A 22430-nucleotide genomic window follows, 5' to 3' on the forward strand; every position below is an offset into this window, starting at 1 on the left:
AAAGTCGATAAGCATCTCTTTTGCCGTAGAGACATTGGGTTGCAAGTAAGAGTCGTCACTCCATTTGATGAAATCGTCCAAGGCTGGACCTTGGCCCACATAATGGTCCTGCAGGAGGCTGACAATCACAGAACTATCAGCAAACTTAATTATGAACCTCGACTCACATATTCTGGCCGTCATTGGTGTAGAGCACAAATAACAAAAGTGACAGAAGCACCGCTGGTGTAATCCTGTAGAACACCTCAGAGTCTCAGACAAAGTGTCATTAACACGGGTTCTCCGTGACCTCATTGTGAGGTCAAGTCGACCGGCATACAATAGTCTATAGTGCCAAAGTCAATGCCAAATATTTCAGAAAGCCTGCAAGCTAGAATATGGCTTACTGTATGCATTTGAAAGCTGTAGAGAATTCAACAAAGATGCGTGTTCTTGCCATCCAGGTGCCCGACAACAAAATCCACCACTGCCAGGGGTACAGGTCCAGTATGTTGGCATTCAGGGAATACAGGCCCAGATGTGACACACACACACACACACACACACTTGCATGCACGCACACACACATGCACGTACGCACACACACACACACACACACACACACACACACACACACACACACACACACACACACACACACAGACACAGCTGCAAAAGGAGACTGATGGAGAGGGTGCTCTGCTGGAGATGTCCATCTAGACATATTACAGACCAGATAAATCATAGAAATGCATTCTTCTGTGATCTGGATCACAACTTCAAAGCATTGTTGTGTATGTGTGTGAGTGCCTGGGTGTTATTAGTCATTCCTTCCTTTTTGAATCTCTGTCTGTCTGTTTTCATAATCTCTTCACATATCGTCAACTTCTTAAAATAATGGCCTAAGTCATTTTTTTGAGGAAAAAGAGTAATCTCTTCATGATGCTGGCCACCTGTGGTAAAATTTACTACATCCTCAATTGAAAAGATCACACTGTTCCTACCCCGGTAGTATAATGGCCTACAGTATGTCAACCTATGCATACGGTATATATGTTGACCCATGGCCCCCTTGAGGCCATTTTGTTTTTTATGTGTTTTCGGAAAAACTTAAAAATATGACTTAGGCCATTATTTTAAGAAGGTGACAATATGCTGCCTGAATCACTGGGTAGATACACGAATTGAGAACAAAACCACTTCCATTTCCCTTCACTTCATCTATACGTCTTTGCCATGTTTACCACAATACCTGGTGGCTGAGTAGTTAAGCTCTTGCAGTAGAAATCTGTAGAACAGAGTTCGAATCCCAATCAATATTTTTTTTTTCTCTTCGTTACAATGAGGAGTCAAATCAGCTTCAGATAGATATCAACTTTATTCATTTGCTGTTTAATCAAACTCTTTCTATACATGTAATACAAAGTAATATCTGATTCTCATTCACTTTTAGGACAATTTGAATTTTCTTAGCCTCCTGTGGTAAGCTATTACATATAAACTGAGGTGTAATTGTAACCATTCCAACTGAGTTACACCAACAAAATGCATTCATGCGCGGAGCCCTGTGCTCTCTGAGCACCCTTTCTTGTTAATGTTATCAGATTTCCCCAAAACGCAGTGCCGATTTCATTAGGACCAGAGGGGCTTCCTAAGTGCCGAGATATCTCATGTAGCTTTAAATCTGAAATATTGCCAAATATAGGCTCTTTTGCCTTTGACACCGAATATTCCCCCATATTCTTGTGTAACCAACTCCTCTCAGCCCCCTTTGACATTCCTTCACGAACGCAAACCATTTTAAACTTTATTCAGTTAGCTAGCTTTGTGTTCACCTCAAACGTTTGCAAACATAAGAAAACAGTCTGAAAACATAGTTTGGTGAATACAGATTGACACTGGACTGAGGGAAACATGAATTGTATGATTGAATGAATTAATAGCGGTGGTAGTTGTTAACTAACATTAACAGGTTGCAGATTTACTAATGCTGGAAGATGACGTAATCCTCAACAGCAGAAGAGATGAACAGGGGGAGTTTAACCTCCTACGCCATGAGAAAAATGGACCTGGACCAACATTTTAAATATTTTTCCGAATGTCTGTGCATCATTTTGTCATTGTGTCTGCAGGCTAGTCAACCAATCAAAGCTATGAGACAAATATTATGTGGTGTGAGCTGCAGTAAATTTAAGGAGGTACGAGCCAAGCGGCTCACAGCCTGTGAGATGTTCCAAATTACGTCAGTGAGCCAAATAATGTGTCTTGCGCTCATATCTCCTGAAGTATACATTTGTCTTAAGGCTATTGATTCTATACTATAATAGTACATGGTGATTCAATATGGGGATTTATTGGACTACTAAGGATCAGTGTCCATTGGAGGAGTAACATGATTTGATGTGGTATGATGGTGTGGTTATGGTTATGATGTGTGTTATTAGGTTGTGTTATTATGATTTGATGGGGTATGATGTGTGTTATTAGGTTGGACTTTGTGATAATTCTGTTCAGCTTGAATGACAGCTGGACTGTGTAGCCTTTGTGCACCCTAATTTGCTGGAGCAACCTTCAGAACAAAATATTAATTAATTCATTCATTCATAACCTTTATTTAGTTTCTCGGGAATACAATTGAGGGGCAGGCCCTCATTTTCAATGCAGCCAAGATTACAAAACAAGCAGCAACAATAAAAATAATGTTATCCAATAAGATGTCATCACACACAAATGAACCATTACAGATAAAGAATATAAAATAAAACAACTTGTGACATAATCAGTAGTCAGTCAGTCATTAAAAACAGCTACAAACAGAGGCAGGAATGTGCAAAACCAGGGCTTTAAACTGCCCATACGACGGCAGAGAACTAATTTTCAACGCTTTTTTGAAGCGCATTCCATGGAGTTGGGGCACTAAAAGAAAAAGTTGATTTCCCAAGTTCTGTCTGGGCATGAGGGATTTTAAGAAGCAGCAGGTCACCTGAGTGGGACAGATAGGGACTAGAATTCCACTCCAACAATGAGGAAATATAGGGAGGGAGCTTTCAAATGATTGCTTTAAAAATAAACATGTACCAGCGTCTTTCACGTCTCTCAGCCAAAGAGGACAGGCCTGCCTTGTCATAAAGGACACAGTGGTGAGTATCATAACTGTCGCCCATGATAAATCTAAGGCCAGAATAATAGACTGTGTCCAGGCGCTTAAGAGTGGATGGAGCAGCAATTCTATAAATAATATCTCCATAATCTAAAACTGAGAGAAAAACAATTCAACAATCTGTTTTCTGCAGAAAAAAAAAGAAAAAGGGAAACATGACCTGTTTCTAAAAAGGAAGCCAATTGTTTGTCTCAACTTGGAGATGAGGTCATCAATATGCTATTTAAATGATAATTTTTCATCTAGCCAGATGCCGAGATATTTATACTCAGAGACCTTTCTCAATGTTAGAACCATTTACAGTACAGTACATATACACAGACTATCATAATCAATGGTTTTGGCTCTGGAAAACAACATAAATTTAGTTTTGTTGCATTTAGTACAGTATGTACCAGTTTAAGCCCAACTAAAGCTTCCTGAAGAACATTAAAAGCAAGCTGCAGTTTTTCCATGGCAATGTAACAGAGTCAGCAATACAAAAGACAACAGTGTCGTCTGCATAAAGATGTACATGCCAATCATTTTGAAAGGAAACAATGTTGTTACAGTAATAACCAGGACAGGTCCAGCCTGGCTTATGTGTGTTGGCTGGCTTGTTTCTGTGTGGGACTGGTAGGACGGTAATGTCTGATAAATAAAGATGGGTCTTGTCACCTGGACACATCAGTTCCAATGCTTCCAATGCTAATCCAGCACAATGAGAGCGGGATAGCCAGTAAGCTCATGGGCTCACAACAACTAGCAGCAGCTTCCATAACATTAATGGTAGCGGTCAGTGGCTAAAGCAGTTACACTGATGATTCCTGTAATGTTATCTATTTTGCTGCAATGGGTTCAACTTTTGTTTCTGGATATAGGTCATGACTTGCTGTTTTACACTTCCCTTTAGGTGGTGAATAACTAGGCGCAAGACACAGTGGGTTATTTGAACATCTACTAGGATCTTGATATTATATTGATATGAAGATATTAAAGTAAAGGATTTGCCCTTAGAAGTAAATTGTAATTAAAATGGTTCTTAGCTAAGTAACCTAAGTGTAGGCAGACTTGAAAGGTCAATTGTAATAATATCATGAATGAACAAATGTAAACATAGTACTCAAGAGAATAGGTAATACTCAAGTCTTGATTGAAACTTTTCTTTAAAGCTTTATTAAACATACAGACGTACACATTAAAAGTAGCCATAAGTTGTTATTTTGCATGTGCTCTCAGGACATGTTGTGGTTGTGACCATCTTTGTAAAGAAGAGAGGCATGTAATGCACATGTATACAGTAGTGCAGAGTCAGTTGTCTATTGTATAGACAAGGTGTTCAATTGCTCAAGTGTTGTCAGGTGTTGGTTCGAGTGTTCGAGTGTACAGTGGTGCATAGTCAGTTGTCTATTGTATAGACAAGGTGCAAGGTGTCACGTGTTCACTTGTTGGTCCAGGGGGTGGCATGTGTGCCATTGTTATAATGAGAGTGAGGGCCTATGTATAGTACAACCAGAGTACTATAAATGGACAGTCTTCTTCTGAGCTGCTGGTTGGCAGGGGGCTTCTTCCGAGCTACTCTTTGGCAGGGGGCAAGTGATGTCTTGAGCCTCATCATAACAGAAGTGAACATGTGACACCTTGCACCTTGTCTATACAATAGACAACTGACTCTGCACCACTGTACACTTGAATCAACACCTGACAACACTTGAGCAATTGAACACCTTGTCTATACAATAGACAACTGACTCTGCACTACTGTACACTATCACTTGAATCAACACCTGACAACACTTGAGCAAGTGAACACCTTGTCTATACAATAGAGAACTCACTCTGCACTACTGTATACTACTGTATATACTAACACAGGATGAGACCTGTCTGCTCTGCACTCCTGTCACTCACTCCACACCTGCAACACAGTGGGTCTCAGCCTCAGTAGAGAGCAACGGTGTCATATTTCACTGTGACAGGACAAGAGTAAGGAGAGGGAGAAATCGCTCTATCTTACAGATTGCCTGATTAATGTTATCATGTAAACACAATTAGCTTTGGGTTTAAATCCGAAATATTGCCAAATAGGCGCATTTGCTTTTGGAAATCCTCCGCCACTGTCTAGTGTAACCAACTCAAGCAGCGCATGCAATTCAAGACTTGAACTTTCACTCGCCAACGTTATTTGCAAACTATTTTAAACTGTTTTCAGCATAACGTTTGTTTTCGCACCAAACATTTACAAACATAAGCAAACAGTCTGAAAGGTAGCCTATGATTGAATGAATGAATACCGGAGCTTGAGATGCTTGATTAAGTTTTATCACTACCCCTCGGAACATTGACTTTGTAAATATTGCAAGCAGCTGTCGAACTAGTCGGTATAGTTAGCGTGAAAAATCTCTGAATGGGTGATCCTTTGGCTCGCTCCATGTTTGCTCCATGCATAGCTTGTTGTGTTTGCCGCGTGGGGTGAGCAGGTTGCTTGCGCATGACATCACATGGTGCGCACAGCATAGAAATGGATAGAATAGATTGGTTCCTATGGATCGGGCCCATTGCCACCAATATCCAATCTAGTTATTTATTCAATATCGGGGCCGATACCTGATTTAAATATCAGATCGGTGCATCCCTAGTGAGGGCTGCGGACATAGCCCCGATTTTGGGGCAAGGTTTGGGTGGTAAGGGGGCTTTGATGTCGGAGGTGGTGTATGGTGGACCATGTGGGAAAGCGAGACCGTGTCTTAGCCATCTCTCCCCCACTGCGAGCTCCACTTTTGACCCTGGAGACCCGCTCTGATCTCCACTCTGAGGGCTGCAGGGTTGGGGTGGCGAGGGGGGTGGGGGGGGGGGTGCAGAGTGTGTGGTTGTGTCTTGTTGAAGGGTTAATGGAGCAGAACTGTGTGGCAGGACTCGTGTTTACCCTGGGACGGGGATTACTTCATACAGTTCGTGCGTGTGTGTGTGCATGCGTGTGTGAGACAGAGAGGTCAGAGCCCACGGATCCTGGGATGTTTGACAGTATCACAGAGGGTGGGTGAGACAGGCCAGTGAGAGACTGCAGACTACCTGGGGTGTAGGTATGGTCGGCACGCCTGGTTGCCCTGGACTCTACTGTAGCCCACCCTCTCCTCACCTCTCCAGACCCTCATAGCAGCTGCAGTGTGTGTGTCTGTGTGTGTGTGTGTGTGTGTGTATATATATATGTGTGTGTGTGCTTATGCGTGCACGCACAAGTGAAATACTGGACTCCCCGCACGTTGAGCTACAGGTGTGAAAATTAGGTGTGAGGTTTATGTGTGATAAATTACCAACAGGTGCGCTAATATGAGCCATTCCGCCACACCTCCCCCTCGTGTCCTCCTCTCCTCCACCTCTCCTCTCCTCCCCCTCTCCCCCTCTCCTCTCATCTCCTCCCCCTCTCCTCTCATCTCCTCCCCCTCTCCACCTCTCCTCTCCTCCCCCTCTACACCTCTCATCTCCTCCCCCTCTCCACCTCTCCTCCTCCCCTCTCCTCTCCTGTTCTCCCCTCTACCAGAGGAATACCTTCACTCACAGCTTGAGAAGAATGCAGGGAGTGGAAAACACCTAATATTCAAAATCTACCTTCAAAAAGAAACGGGGTCCAGTGGGTGGGAAATAGATGGCGAGAGAGAGGGAGAGAGAGAGGGAGAGAGAGAGAGAGAGAGAGAGAGAGGGAGAGAGAGAGGGAGAGAGAGAGAGGGGTAGAGAGAGGGAGAGAGAGAGAGAGGGAGAGAGAGAGGGAGAGAGAGAGAGGGGTAGAGAGCGAGAAGCAGAGAAAGAGACGCAGAGTTGATCAGAAACACGAACCACATGTCGTGTCCTGGCCCAGTGCGAGCCCGCAGCGATAAAGTCCATCAGGATTATCTCCCACGGTGGTTCCGCCCCACGCCATCGTAAAACTCCGCCCCGCCTGCCCTCGGCGACCCTCAGCCCGACACCAGCAGCACCTCGTCATGATCGCTGCGGGGAGGGCCAACCACGACGAGCGCTGAGGTGACCGATGGTGGACAGACAGCGTCCTCTGGCTGAGGGCACCGCACAGAGGGAGGTCTGTGCTCTTGCTCATGTCGCCTAATCAGAGCCATCTAAGGGTGAACCTGGTCAGTCCGGGCGGGTATCAGAATGACCCTGCTCTCCGATGGCAGGCTGCAATGAAGAGAGAGAGAGAGATTTTGTTTATTTTTTATTTAAACCTTTATTTAACCAGGGGAAATCCTGTTGAGATTGAAATCGCAATAAAAAACAAGAACATCAAGTCAGACAATACAGTAAAAGTAAAAAAAAAACACAACACATTACAACATGACATACACCGTAGAAAAGAGATAGAGGGAGGGAGGGAGGGAGTCTGGAGACCGAGGAGCTGGGGTTGTTATCAGTACTGGATAACCGCCTTGTCAGAGAGAGTGAAGGAGTAAGAGAGAGAGAGAGAGAGAGGAGGAGAGAGGAGATGGTCTGACCGGCAGTCTGGAGTGCTGAGGTGCTCTAACCTAATTCAAGTGCACTTCAGGTGTGTATGACTGTACAGAAATGATATTTCGGCCCCTGGAATCTGGTGCCTATTCCGTGTCCTGGCCATTCTTTCTCTCTCTCTCTCTCTCTCTCCCTCTCCCTCTCCCTCTCCCTCTCCCTCTCCCTCTCCCTCTCCCTCTCCCTCTCCCTCTCCCTCTCCCTCTCCCTGTCCCTCCCTCTGAGTTCAGATGGGGCTCCATCCTCTACTCTAACAAGTCTCTGAGCATCAAGGTCATTCTCTTCTGAGTGTCCATCACTTTGATGGAATGTGGGAAAAGACAGCAGGCCGTAGCGCAGCGGAGCACCGTACTGCCCGGTCAGGTCGGTTATGGACCCGCCACACGAGGGTCACTGACCTCTGGGTTTTTCATAAAGGAGGAATAAGGAGTTTGGGTTGGCGTGAGGAGATCCAGATGTGAGGTTCTGACCAGTTACATGTGACTGGAGTCAGAACCCTTCATAAAGAAATTAATAAGCAAGGGAACCGACGTGGGCTGGTGCTAGATTTAGAGAGAGAGAGAGAGGTGGATGGGGGGGGGTGGAGAGAGAGCTGTAAGAGAGAGTTAGGGAGGGGAGGGAGAGAGGGGGGGGGGGGGGGGAGAGCTGCAAGGAACACCTCTGACTGAGCTGTAAAGGGAATGTGAGCGTCAGACAGATGGGTGAGAGGTTCTCAGAGTGTTTCCAGATTGTCTCTCAAACGCGCTGCTTACAGACTGGGTAGAGACAGCAGAACAGAGAGAGAGAGAGAGAGAGAGAGCAATGTCACACTAGCATCAAATAGATATAGTCAAAGCTTTTGGGTAGCTATTGAGAAACTGTATGTACTGTACTGTGTGTGTGTGTGTGTGTGTGTGTGTGTGTGTGTGTGTGTGTGTGTGTGTGTGTGTGTGTGTTACAGAGCCATATCGGGGTGAATGTGAGTGGTCTGAAGAGGAGAAGGGGGTTTCTCTGTAGTGAAGGTACAGAGTCGTCTGTTTATGAAGAGATCAGGGGTATGAATCCCCGGGGCGGAGAGTTACTGAGAGCGAGTCGCTGGGCAGTAAAACGGAGACAGAAAGCTCTTAAAATCGGAGTGGGCTGGATCAGAGGGGGCGGCCGCACCAATGAGTAAACATATGATCGAGTGAGCCATCGCCCGATTGGCTAATTGAGAGATGTTACAAGGGGGAGAGACTGTTTCTAACATAACGTCATTGGGCGATTACAGCACATTACTGCCTGATGGGTCCTTCGAGAACCCCGGGTTGTTGCGTTCTATTGTGGGTGATAAAGGTCTTCTTCCCTCCACTAACTGTCCCGTCCACTGTCCTCTCCGGCCATCCACTGCTGTCACAACCCGCCGTCTGCTCCAGCCATCCGCCGTTGTGCGTTCACAGCCCGGCTAAGACCTCCGGCGTTCTCTCCAGCGAGGTGGTCCCATCCCTGCGCAGCACGCCCGGCCCCGGGGCCTCGTCTGCTGGCTCCGTGACACGGCAGCTCTCTGGGCAATCTAATACGTCTGAAAACAAATGTGTTTGCTCAGACACATGCTGCAAAATCATTATAAGCAGCGGGATTGTCCTAAATTATAAACACGTGCATACAGTACGATCTGTTAAAGTAAACTGGGAGGGAAAAAAAACAAAAAAACATGGACCCTAAAGCCTGACTATTTCCAGCTGGAAAGGAGGTGGAGGCGAGTCCAACATATTTTCTGCTAAATTGGAACAGAAATGTGCCTTCAGCGCTGAGCACTCCTCCACCCCCCCCCTCTTCTCCTCTCCTCCCCATCCCCCTTTCCTTACCCCCTCCTCACCTCCTCCCTCCACATCCCCCCTGCCTTACCCTCTCCCCTACCTCAGTGTGAGTCTTTTTTTTTCATTTCTTCTTTCTTTCTTTCATTCTTTTTTTTGTTAAGCAAAGTGTGACTTCCAGAACCGTGTCAAATAAAGTCATAATCTCCAAATGTGGGAGGTTTGATGTTGTTTTCTGTGTAGTGACTTTAACAAGGCAGAACAATGTAGAGCCGCGCTGGAGCCGGGGGCTGGGCCGGGGTCGAGGAGGGCCGATTTGGGCTTTGCGGGGGGGGGGAGGGGGGCGGGTGTGCAGGGGGGCCTGGGGAGGGCCGGGCGGTCTGTCCGTGGAGGCCCACGCCATGTGGAGCGGAGATCCGGCCCCCCCCCCCCCCCTAGTCCTCCGTCGCGGCGGTGCTTCCTAGAACCATAAAGAGCGCGGCTTGATCCGGCAGTTTGAAGGGAAGCCAGTCAGCCGGCGGTTGTTACGGTGTCCCGCATCACTCTCGCCCAGGGCAACCATACTGCCACATCCCAGACCTCGCGCTCGCTCTCCCTCTCCTCCCTCTCCCCCCAGGCTGGGGGAACAGTAAGCTTACACCATCATTGAGGGCAGAGAAGGACAGTAAACCGCCTCAGTGCAGCGAGAGAGGGAGAGAGAGAGACGGAGAGAGAGAGGGAGAGAGAGAGCCCACATCTCCCGCTCTGTTGCTGCGTGTCGTTCTGGCCACATGAAGACTGGAGCAGCTCCGAACCAGACCGAGGCCCGCTGCCCCCCTCCCGCCCCCTCCGTGTCCTCCACGTTCAACTCAATCTACCTCAAATGAGGGAATGAATAAAGTATACATACATCTTATTCTCCGGTTTATTGTATGGCTGGGTTTGGTTACTGGCGGTTACAGCGTGCTGCAGTAGATGTTGTTGGGAGATGCTGGCCAACGGGCCCTCAGGCTGTAGGAGTCTCAGCCAGGGTTAGTAGATTTACATACCAGGGTTCCTCTGAGACACTGGTATGTGACTGTACAACAGAGGCTCTTGTTGTACCGTTAGAGAATTATGCTCTGGGTTCACTACTCTATCATGGCCCCAAGACAGGGTCTGAGGGAGTTTCGATTTAGGATATTTTTGCAACAAACATGGCCCTAGCACCAGTCCCTAGCCCTAGCCCCAGCCCAAGCCTCAGCTCTAGCCTCAGCTTCAGCCCCCAGCCTCCAGCCTCAGCCCCAGTCCCGGTGTAAGAGAGTGGGCGAGCTCCATGTGCGATTCCCACAAGGAACAATCAAAGCTCTCATATAAAACAAACAGAAAAATGGATCTGCAATTTGCCTTTTTATGGTGTGGGGCTGCAGGCGGTGATAACGAGGCTGCCGTGGGTGTATGATGTCATAGAGAGCGGAAGGCGCGCGATTGGCCGAGGGAGCTTGGCAGGGAGCGGGCGCCCCTGCATGTGGGGGCTTTGCCGAGCTGCCGGGCGCCAGTCGCCGTACCACCCCGGGTGGTCGTTAAGTGTACCTGGCTGAGACAGGCCTCCGGTTCTGCCGGGAACCTAATTGTTCCTGAGCTGCGTTCACAGGACAAGCCTCCCAGCTCGGCGCCGGAGCTGCTGAATGAAGGAATGGTTTTCCAAACATGCCATCATCGGGCTCGGTGTTACGAGGCTGTGATCCACACGAATTAGCCACCAAACGGATCTGCTCACCTGAATGAACCACCAAGCGGATCTGCTCACCTGAATGAACCACCAAGCGGATCTGCTCACCTGAATGAACCACCAAGCGGATCTGCTCACCTGAATGAACCACCAAGCGGATCTGCTCACCTGAATGGTCTGCAAACTGGGCAGCAGTGCTCCCAACTCTCCAGGGAGAAGATCATGCACTTCTCAGTGTTGATTTCGAGCCATTATTGAATGTTAGAGTTAATATTCATGATATCAAACTACCCCATGTGTTTTTATCATTTTGATGTAGAACAGGATGCCAAGACGAGAACCAGGATTGCCAGAGAACCATTGATTTCACAGACCTTTTTCCAGCCCCCCCAAAAACATGAGAGCAGCTGCCTCCGTGAAGATAATCATCTCTAACATTAAGAGCTTGAAAGTAGCAGCTTAGGACTTTGTCTTTGTGGTGTGTCCACATGCGTCCCTCCCTGAATATCTCCCCTCTACTGTCACATGCCAGGGGCCACCACCACCACCAGTGTGTCTAGCAGCTAGTGATCTCAGGCTCGTCTGTGGCTGAGGAGAATGTCTGGAATATTCTTTTGTGGTGCTGCTGTCGAACACATTGTCTAATATGTCAGTTTCCCCTATAGACGCGTCACGCTCCACGAGACTGACGCTTTCTGTTCTGAATGTCCTACCGGTCCTGTCCGACCACTCAGTCTACCCACCTCTGTCTTCTGTAGGTGCTGACGGGCCCCTGGATCTGCTAAGGGGCCGCTGTATGTGCTGACAGGACCCTGTACTGTATGTGCCGAGGGGCCCCTGTATCTGCTGAAGCCGCCCCTATGTGCTGACGGGCCCCTGTATGTGCCATCCTCCTCAGAGAGGATCAAAGAGCTCCCTACTTCTCTAAATACAATGGTTGAGCCTCTCAGGCGTCATTAGAGAGCCGTCAGAAGTGGTGACTGTGGAGATGTTTCGTTTCAAGTCATATTTATTCTGTGGTTGAAACTGTAAACTCTGTTGGCTTTATCATGGCGAACGGAGGGGCGTTCCTGACGCTGGCGCTCGGAGCCGTCTGCGTGGTGTGTGCACGACGGCGGGAACGTGGCGGCGGCGGCGGCGGCGGCGCGTTCAGGGCCGTTACGGTCTGAACACCGGAGCGCTGAAGGAGAACAGAGCAAAGCCGAGACGCTGCAGATGTCAGGAATGAAACCCAGGCAGGCAAGGATGTGTCAAAATATGGTTCACATTTTGACAGGGAGGTTTACAATGTATCAGGGCTGTTCCAGAAACCAAACAGTTTCATGCACAGTGTCGAGAGGCCTGTGGCGCATCAGTCATGCAGGGGCCTCAGTAAGCAGCCAGGGGCGGGGCTGGGACTGTTTACAATGCGTTGCCATCAGTGGACAGAGGTGAGTGGTGGCAGGGAGGGCGAAGGGGAGGGAAGTGACTTCTTTGAGGTGCCTGAGGGGAACTGAAAGCATCCCAATTATTAATTATTTATTGCGCCCGTGTCAAATATCAATCCCGCCAGTGTTCAAACGAGATCCGAAAACAATTCATAGGTGTCTGCAAACATTTTTAGGTACGGCAGGAAAATCCGCACCGCTGTCGGGCGGGATTCATTTTGGTGATTTTTATTTGTTTATTTATTTTACATCAATTGAAAGCTGGGACTGCTGTGCTTATGTACACACTTTAGCTTTCCCAGAATGTTTGAAATTGTGTTATCCCTTTTGTTTCGTATTACTCTGTTCTTTTCTGTTGTATAACGATCGAAAAGAAATACATGCTTTTTAAAAAGAAATAAAGCTGGGACTTCTGTTTTTCAACCTCCCAGCCCCGGGACCAATTAACTGTATGCAGCTCATCATTTTATGTTCAAAACGTAGAAATTGGATTGTTATTTTCAACATCCTGAAAACGTGCCATTTTGGAGATACGCAAGGTTTCCGCCCGACAGCAATGATATGTTGTTGGTGTTGTTTGGCTAGATTACTATTAGAATATCTTTCAAACAAGTCCACAACGTGCTCCCACGCCGCCCACTAGCACACGCTGGCGTCCGGAATCAGGTGTCTGGAGCGTGACTGGCCAGCCTCGTCGAGCGTTTGGTGGGCCTTGGCATCACCGCGGCCTGGCGCTGTTTAGGACGGAGACGCTGTAATTCAGTCACCGAGACGGAGATCCCCCCCCCCAGACCCCGGCGCTCTCCTCGCGCCGTCCCTCCAGACCAGATCACGTTGGGGATGAGTGTTTATCCATGATTGTCTGGAAGCAGCTGGCAGCCAGGAGACGGATATGGAACGTGCTAGAAGTCGTCCCGGCCGGCAGAAGAGGACGTGAGCTGGAGCTCGCAACTGCAGACAGGCTCAATTGTAGCCCCCACCTCTCCCCCGTCCACCGTGTGTGTGTGTGTGTGTGTGTGTGTGTCCAGTGTGTGGACTCCACACACACACACACACACACACACACACACACACACACAGCCAGACATACCTGTGGGCTACACAGAGAAAACCAAGAAAGACCTGATCCAAGCCCTTCTCTGAATGTTCTCCCCCTCTCTCCTTCTCCGCCGTTCCCACTCTCGCTCCCGCTCTCCCTCCTCTCCTCCGCCCTCGTCCTCCCCCCTCCCCCCCGTCCACCCTCCACCCCCTCCCCTGGCCTCTCGCTAGGATGTGGGCTGGGCTGGGTTCATGCTGTTGTTAGCTTCAATCAGCATGTGTTGCTAGATTAGCAACGGGCAAAACAAACGCTCTCAGAACTCAAACAAAGAGAAGGGAGAGAAGAGGAGGAGGGAGGGGAGAGGAGGAGGAGAGGAGGAAAGAAGCGGAGAGAGGGAGGCCAGGAGCCACGGACAGCCCGGGCCAGCGTGTGGTTGTGTGGCCGCTGATTGACTGACTAATGAGCAGAACCAGCGAACAATCTGCCGTGGACGGCCCCTCCTACTGCTGGGAAAGAGAGGAGGGAGAGAGGAGGAGGAGGAGGACCAGGAGGAGGGAGTCAGACGTACTGCGGAGGAGCGCAGCCCAGATGGTGGTGATGGAGGACAGACCTGGCCCCGCTACTCTACCCCGCCCTCTCCCCGCAAGGGGAAGTGACCTCGCCACTTCCTGCCAAGCGCCAGACTCCTCTCTCTCTCTCTCTCTCTCTCTCTCTCTCTCTCTGTTTCCCCCCCCTCCCTCCCCCTCCCTTGCTCTCGCTCAGTCTGGGGTGCGCAGCGTGGTCACTGCACCGCTGTAACGCGAACGGCAGGTTGCTGTAAACACGCCCGACTGTGTACGGCGAAGACGCGCTGGGCTTCCGCGATGCGGTCGGCTCCAAAACGCCCTCGTTTATTTTCCCTCCGGGGAGAGATTGACAGAGGAAGAAGTCTGATACGCTCCCAGCCGTGTTTGTCTGGGGGGGGATCTATGTTGTGTTGTGCGCCGTTGCCAAATACACGGCCTCGAAAACCTCGCACACGGCCTATCCCCTTAGCAGGGGGCGGGGGTGGATGGCTTCGTTGCCGACGAGAGAGCGCCGGGACAGTTTGTTTAGGGTTCGGGAGTGAGGGATGTTTATTCCAGGCCGCTGAACTCCCTGAACGTTACCTGAGATATACGCTCAGAGGCGGGCCGACGCGCCGCGACGACAAGATTTGTGTTACGCGGCTACAGCGGGTCAGAGAGTCCTTCCTGCGGGGGAAGGTGTGGGCTGTGGTCAGTGAGGGAGGGTCCAGGGAGGGTGTAGAGATGAGAGATGATCGGCACCACTGATGAGCGAGTCTAGGCGCGCGTGTCGTGTGTTGTGGTTGAGTGTGTATGTGCGTGTGTGTGTGGTTGCGTGTGTATGTGCGTGTGTGTGTGTGTGGTTGCGTGCGTGTGTTCCAACGCTGGACCGGGGTAGGGTAATCTGCCGGAGATGGATGAGGTGGTCTGGTAGTCTTAATCCCCGTAGGCCGTCATCACACACACATCCCGACGACCAGTTAATCCCACTCTCTCCTTCCTCTTCCACAAGACAGAGTGGCGTCTGGCTACAGAGCTACCTCTCTGGACACTCTCCTGTCTATCTCTGTCTCTCTCTCTCTCCCTTTCTCTACCTCTCTCTCTCTTTCTGTGTAGAAGGGTGTATCCGTGTCAGGCTGCCATGTCTCAGGTCTTCTCAGGATCAACCTTCTGTCGTCAGTGCCAGGCAGGTCCAGCTCTCCGCGTCTGTCTGGGCTGGCCGGCGTGCCGTAACAGGGAGTTACGGACAATTTAAAAACGTGCTCTGCTGCGTCTCCCACCATACAACCCCCCCCCCCCTCCCCCTCTCCCTTTCTCCATCCATCCCTCAAAACCCCCCTCCCTTCCTCCCTGCAGCCCCCTCTGCTGTGCGCATCACGGTGGGCGGTGGGTCTCGGTGCCGTGTTATCCTATCTCCGCCAAAGATATCGAGAGCTTGGCTGCGATCAATAGCGGCCTCTCTCGTTCCCCGAGCGCTCGCCCGCGCCCAAGGACATGTTCCTGTAACCGGGAACGCTAAAGAGCTTACATTAATGCTCACTCGCGATGCGATCCGACCGGCCCCGGCCCGATCCCTTTGTGTTCCCGCGGCAACCCAAGCCGTCCCACCGTCTCTGTGGTCGGGGTCTCTCGTCGTCCGCCTCCGCCAGGCGCTCGGGAGGTCGGCGATAATCACGACTCGCAGCCAATCGGGGGGCGGAACGCGGAGGCGAAACAGAGTTTGCCTGAACGACAAATTGTTGTTGAATGGGTCAGCCTTCGAAGGAATTACAGACTATACTGCTGATGTATCTATTACTGGCTGTTTGGTTTCTGTGTCGGTCTGGCGCTGGACTCTCCTTCAACTACTGAGTGCTGTTTTCCCCACGGCCGCCGCCTCCAACTCGCCCCCCCATCCTCACGGATGAGGTCGTCCACAGGGCTGTCATCCCCGACCACCCTGTAAGCTGATGGGATTCCAGACCTGGGGCAAACACTGTCAAATACGTTGGGGTGTGTTTGATGTAGTTCAGGGAAACCAGTGGGACAATCCAACAAGTGCAGATCACAGTATTATCACACTGCCCAGTACTGTATGGTCAAGGTGTCCAAGGTCTGAGCTAAACCAATAAAAATGACATCGGATGATCAATGTTATCAAGTTATTTACAAAACAAAAACAGAACAACATCTCAAATGCGCATTGATCGGCGTTTTACGTCCAGGTTCTTCGAGAGTAAGCATTACTTTCGCGCAGTACTAATCTTTTTCTGTGTGTGTGTTTGTGTGTGTGTGTGTGTGTGTGTCTCCCTGCAGCTAGCTATGGAGCGTACCCCATGTGTAAGGGCTGCTCTGTGTGCTCCAAGGACAACGGCTGTGTGAACTGCCAGCCCAAGCTCTTCCTGTTCCTGCGCCGAGAGAGGATGCGTCAGTACGGCGAGTGTCTCCACGCCTGTCCCTCGGGATACTACGGCATGCGCGCCCCCGAAATCAACATGTGCTCTAGTAGGTCCACCTCCACGCTTCCCGATACAACCAACCCCCCCCCCCCCCCCCCCCTTCACCTCCGGGGTCACAGCTTCTCCCTCCTCTCTACCCCCCTCCACTGTTACAACTCCTCCTCTCTTCCCCCCTCCACCGTCACAACCCCTGCTCTCTCCTTGTCCCGTACTAACCCCCCATATCCCTCTCTACTCTCTCTCTCTCTCTAACCCCCATATCCCTCTCTACTCTCTCTCTCTCTCTAACCCCCATATCCCTCTCTACTCTCTCTCTCTCTCTAACCCCCATATCCCTCTCTACTCTCTCTCTCTCTCTCTAACCCCCCATATCCCTCTCTACTCTCTCTCTATCTCTAACCCCCCATATCTCTCTCTACTCTCTCTCTCTCTCTCTAACCCCCATATCCCTCTCTACTCTCTCTCTCTCTCTAACCCCCATATCCCTCTCTACTCTCTCTCTCTCTCTAACCCCCCATATCCCTCTCTACTCTCTCTCTCTCTCTAACCCCCCATATCCCTCTCTACTCTCTCTCTCTCTCTAACCCCCCATATCCCTCTCTACTCTCTCTCTCTCTCTAACCCCATATCCCTCTCTACTCTCTCTCTCTCTCTAACCCCATATCCCTCTCTACTCTCTCTCTCTCTCTAACCCCCCATATCCCTCTCTACTCTCTCTCTCTCTCTAACCCCCCATATCCCTCTCTACTCTCTCTCTCTCTCTCTCTAACCCCCATATCCCTCTCTACTCTCTCTCTCTCTCTCTAACCCCCATATCCCTCTCTACTCTCTCTCTCTCTCTCTCTCTCTCTCTAACCCCCCATATCCCTCTCTACTCTCTCTCTCTCTCTAACCCCCCATATCCCTCTCTACTCTCTCTCTCTCTCTCTCTCTAACCCCCCATATCCCTCTCTACTCTCTACTCTCTCTCTAACCCCCCATATCCCTCTCTACTCTCTCTCTCTCTCTAACCCCCCATATCCCTCTCTACTCTCTCTCTCTCTCTCTCTCTCTCTCTAACCCCCATATCCCTCTCTACTCTCTCTCTCTCTCTCTAACCCCCCATATCTCTCTCTACTCTCTCTCTCGATCTCTCTCTACTCTCTCTCTACTCTCTCTCTATCTCTCTCTACTCTCTCTCTACTCTCTTTCTCTCTCTCTCTCTCTCTTTAACCCACCATATCCCTCTATATTCTCTCTCTCTCTCTCTCTCTAACCCCCAAATCCCCCTCTACTCTCTCTCTCTCTCTCTAACCTTCCTCTCCTCTACTCTTTCTCTCTCTCTCTCTAACCCCCCATATCCCTCTCTACTCTCTCTCTCTCTCTCTCTATCTAACCTCCCTCTCCTCTACTCTCTCTCTCTCTCTCTAACCTCCTTCTTCTCTACTCTCTCTCTCTCTAACCTCCCTCTCCTCTACTCTCTCACTCTCTCCCCCCTTGTTCTTGTTCTTGATCGATGGTCCAGTTCCGCGCTGCGTGTCCAAGGCACATGCACTTGCTTAACATGTTTAACAGTCACACAGGTGGGCGTCAGGTCCGAACCCAGTCTCCGGGGCCCGACCTGGGATCTGAACCCGTAGTCTACCGGTAACCGCGGCCATTCTAGCGCCAACATTGCACACAATATACTTAGAGAGGGTCGTGAGAGTAGGTGCTGTGGGAGGGTTGAGAACCCAGTGAGATCCGCAGAAAGGTGGGATGGTAGTCAAGTTCTTAAGACAACACTTCTATTGTTTGTGGAAGCTGTTGCGTGGCTTAAAACCAGAGCTTGGCGCACTGCAGCGCAGCGTTAACACTGATACAGGCATGGGAAACACACACTTAATAGTTCCAAGGCGCAGAGCTCGTTCTGCACAACAACAAGCCTGCCTTCATTCATTAGAGGAAAATACCGTGACATTCATATTAGACCTCTCATGCCATTGTGCTGTGTGGGACTCATTGTTGTGTTGTGACTGGGGGCTGCGGTCCTGTGTTTTTTACATGTCACTCCAGCTGGAGTGTTTAGTCCCACCCTAACCCAAAACAGACACTAGAGAAGAATATAATAGAGAATACAATTAATACAATATCTCCCCTCCTATGCTCTCCTCTCCTCTTCTCTGCTCTGCCCTGCTCATCTCTCCTCTCTAACCTCTCCTCTCCTCCCCACCTCCTCCTCTCCTCTCCGCTCCTCTCCATCTCCTGACGTCATGGCGACCCGCTGTCGGCCAGGGAGAGGGGGTGTTTATGGGCGGCTGCAGGCCCGGAGGTGTTGAGCAGAGAGGATCCTGAACCCATGACGCTCCGTCGGCCAAAAAGGAGCGCTGGACCTCCAGGCACCGAGACGTACACACGCTTCACGCACGCGCACACACACACACACACACACACACACGTGGAGAACCCGCTCCCCTCCCGGTGCTCCTTGCCGACATGTGTTCAGGCCTCTCTCCCAGGACACCACAGCGCAGTACACACTGACAGCCTCCGCTAGTAAACTGCTGGTATCAATTGGATTCCCCCCTCCCTATCATCAACCTCTCTCTCTCTCACACAGGCACACACACACACACACACGCACACAAACGCTCACTCCCACTCCCCGCAACAGAGGCGGAGACTGAAGGCCCAGCAGTCGTTTAACCCTATCTTCAGAAGTCAGGGAAGCATTGCAGGAGAAAGAAGACTTGTTTGTCATTCAGCCCCCCCCCCCCCCCCCCCCTTTCTCTCCTCTGTGAGGTTTGATGCTGAGTGATGCTGATGTGTGTGTGTAGTTAATGTGAGTTGCGTTAGGAACACACTCTCCCAGACCTGACTCCAAGGTTGTCACGGGAAACACAACCCTCTCAAACCCGACTCCTTTGTTGTCATGGGAATACACCGCTCCCCAGACCTGACCCCTGCGTTGTCACGGGGACACACCGCTCCCACACCTGACTCCTGCGTTGTCACGGGAACACACCCTCGCCCAGACCCGACTCCCGCGTTGTCGGGGAGCATCACGTCTCGGCGCCGGGGGCCTCTTTGATCCGACGGTGACTCGGTAATCCCACGCAGCGTTTGATCTTTCTCTTTAAGAGCCGCTCCTCCTGTCATGTTGGGAGGTTCTACCGGGTCAACTCTCCGGTTAATCTCAGGGTCACCGGGAGCGACCGTGGGCCGATACCGCAGCTGGTGCTGGGAGCTGGAGGAGAGGGGCCGACAGTGAGTGAGGTCCAGACAGGCAGGGCAGGCTGGGGGAGTGAGGTCCAGGTGGGCAGGGCAGGCTGGGGGAGTGAGGTCCAGACAGGCAGGGCAGGCTGGGGGAGTGAGGTCCAGGTGGGCAGGGCAGGCTGGGGGAGTGAGGTCCAGACAGGCAGGGCAGGCTGGGGGAGTGAGGTCCAGACAGGCAGGGCAGGCTGGGGGAGTGAGGTCCAGACAGGCAGGGCAGGCTGGGGGAGTGAGGTCCAGACAGGTAGAGCAGGCTGGGGGAGTGGGGTCCAGGCGGGCAGGGCTAGCTGGGGGGTGGAGGTGCGGACAGGGCTGGTTGGGGAACAGAGGTGCGGGCAGGGCTGGGGCGGAGGTGCGGGCAGGGCTGCTGGGGGGTGGAGGTGCGGAGGTGCATGCAGGGCTGGCTGGGGAACAGAGGTGCATGCAGGGCTGGCTGGGGGACAGAGGTGCATGCAGGGCTGGCTGGGGGACAGAGGTGCAGGCAGGGCTGGCTGGGGGACAGAGGTGCGGAGGTGCGGGCAGGGCTGGCTGGGGGGCGGAGGTGCGGGCAGGGCAGGCTGGGGGGCGGAGGTGTGGATAGGGCCGGTGTGAGTGTGCTCCCGCTCCCAAAGGGCCGGGATATGGCGTCACGTCTCTGTTATCACAGCTTTTAAAAACAGGCTCTGAGATCACTTACGGAACAGCTGTGTGTTATTACTGCCAGGTCCGTCTGTGTGATCTTATCTCGTTCTAGAATGTTCCTGGACTAACTGGGCGAGGGAAAACCAGAGACAGATGAGTGGGAGAGGAAAGAGGGGGATCGAGAGTTAGAGGGAGAGGATGGAAGGAGAGATGGGTGAAGGAAGAGAGAGGGGTACTCTTATGCTTTTGCGGTAGTCTAGCGTGCATTCAGTGCACACACACACACACACACACACACACACCTGCCCGGTCTCTGCCAGTGCTTGCAGTTTACTTCAGATATCACAGCTTGCCTGCTGTCTAGATATACTGTAAAGTACGCCACACGAGACTCTCTTCTCCAGTGGTGATGGGGTTGGAGTCAGAGGTGTAAAAAGTCTCTCATAATAAAAGTAAAACTGCTATTAAATCCCCCAGTGTTGTGTTTCGTCTGGAGTTTTTGAGGCAAGTGTGAGAGTGATTGGTTACACCTTTTGGAGATTGTTTGGTTTAAAAGTGTCTCATAGAGGGAGTGCAGTGTATCGAGTAGTGTGGTGAAGTGAATCGCAGCCACTCGTCTCTCAGCCAATCGGGTTCCAGCAGGACACTGCACAGGAACATACCCATAATGCCGTGAGAGCTACGCCGTTGACAGCACTGGCAGCTTCTCTCTCTCTCTCTCTCTCTCTCTCTCTCTGTCTGCCTGCCTGTGGGTATTTCCATTGCACATTCTAACCAGATAGAAAGACCAGTGGCTCTTGGCCTTAGTGTCTTACGAAGGGACAGTTAATTATCACAGCTTTGCAAACCACACCCTGACCTTCCAGACAATACAACTGTGCCCAGGGGACAGAAAGTCCAGGCCAGGCCAAACCCAGCTGTGCTCTGAGGACAGATAGTCCAGGCCAGGCCAAACCCAGCTGTGCCCAGGGGACAGATAGTCCAGGCCAGGCCAAACCCAGCTGTGCCCAGGGGACAGATAGTCCAGGCCAGGCCAAACCCAGCTGTGCTCTGGGGACAGAGAGTCCAGGCCAGGCCAAACCCAGCTGTGCTCTGGGGACAGACAGTCCAGGCCAGGCCAAACCCAGCTCTGCTCTGAGGACAAAGAGAGACCAGGCCAGGCCCAGCAGGGCCGACCACATTGAGTGATTGTGTGGGATGTGAGCGGACAGTCTGTCTGATCTAGTGCAGACAGACCCACATAGCCAGGGCTGTCTGGAGGCTGGAGCTGAGGCTAAGCAGGCTTTGGCTGACCGAGGCTAGCTAACCAGGGCTAGCTAGCCTGACTGACCCAGGCTTGCTACAGCTGCCTACCTAACAATATGCTCTCTAGACTCGAGCAGTCAGTCATCCACACATTCCTTCTATATCTCTCTCCCTCTCCTCCAATCTCTCTCTCTCTCTCTCTCTCTCTCTCTCTCTCCGCCCCTCCTCTCACGGCCATGTTGATTGACAGGAACCCCCCGTGGCCTACCCCGGTGCTGGGCGCGGCTGAGGAGCATCCGTGTGTGGAAACCTTTCCCCCCCCCGGGGGGGAGGAGAGAGGGCCAGCGGCGGCGAGAGAGAGCGCGGCGTCTCCCTCCCTCCCCCCACCGCCACCTCCCGCCATTCACAGCTCCACAACCCGTGGCGGCGCTCACAGCGGGCGCGCCGACCCGAAGCCGGGGTCCCCCGTCAGCTGGAGTCTGGAGAGAGTGGAGGAGGGAGGGAGAGAGAGAAATAGAGCGAAAAAGAGAGAGAGAGAGAGAGAGAGAGAGAGAGAGCAGAGCTGTCGCTTGGAGAGGAAGGCTGGAAAAAGCGGTCTTGTTTTCCCCCTCCGGCGCTGCCAGCCCCGCCAGAACATCCTCCAGGCCGACACCGGGCTGACACCGGGCTGACACCGGGCTGACACCAGGCCCGGTATGCTTAGCAGGCAGCGGCAGGCCGGGAATCCCCTGGGAACGGATGATTGGCGTGGCAAACTAGCCGCCCTCCACCCCACCCAAATCAACCCCCAGCCCCCTTCCCTGA

At 51.4% G+C, this 22430-nt stretch overlaps 1 protein-coding gene across 3 annotated transcripts in view; it reads left to right on the forward strand.

Annotated features, from left to right (window-relative positions):
- The window catches only part of rspo2 (R-spondin 2), a gene marked incomplete at both ends in the record, with an annotated part of 70909 nt that overhangs the window by 23679 nt on the left and 24800 nt on the right, over positions 1-22430 (forward strand). For all 3 annotated transcript variants that reach the window (XM_084444936.1, XM_084444937.1, XM_084444938.1), the window contains one exon: positions 16387-16575. In XM_084444936.1, the coding sequence (XP_084301062.1) occupies positions 16387-16575 (189 nt within the window). The remainder of the gene's footprint in view (positions 1-16386; positions 16576-22430) is intronic.

The sequence above is a fragment of the Borostomias antarcticus genome, assembly GCF_949987555.1.
Source record: "Borostomias antarcticus genome assembly, chromosome: 10".
Classification (NCBI taxonomy): domain Eukaryota; kingdom Metazoa; phylum Chordata; class Actinopteri; order Stomiiformes; family Stomiidae; genus Borostomias; species Borostomias antarcticus.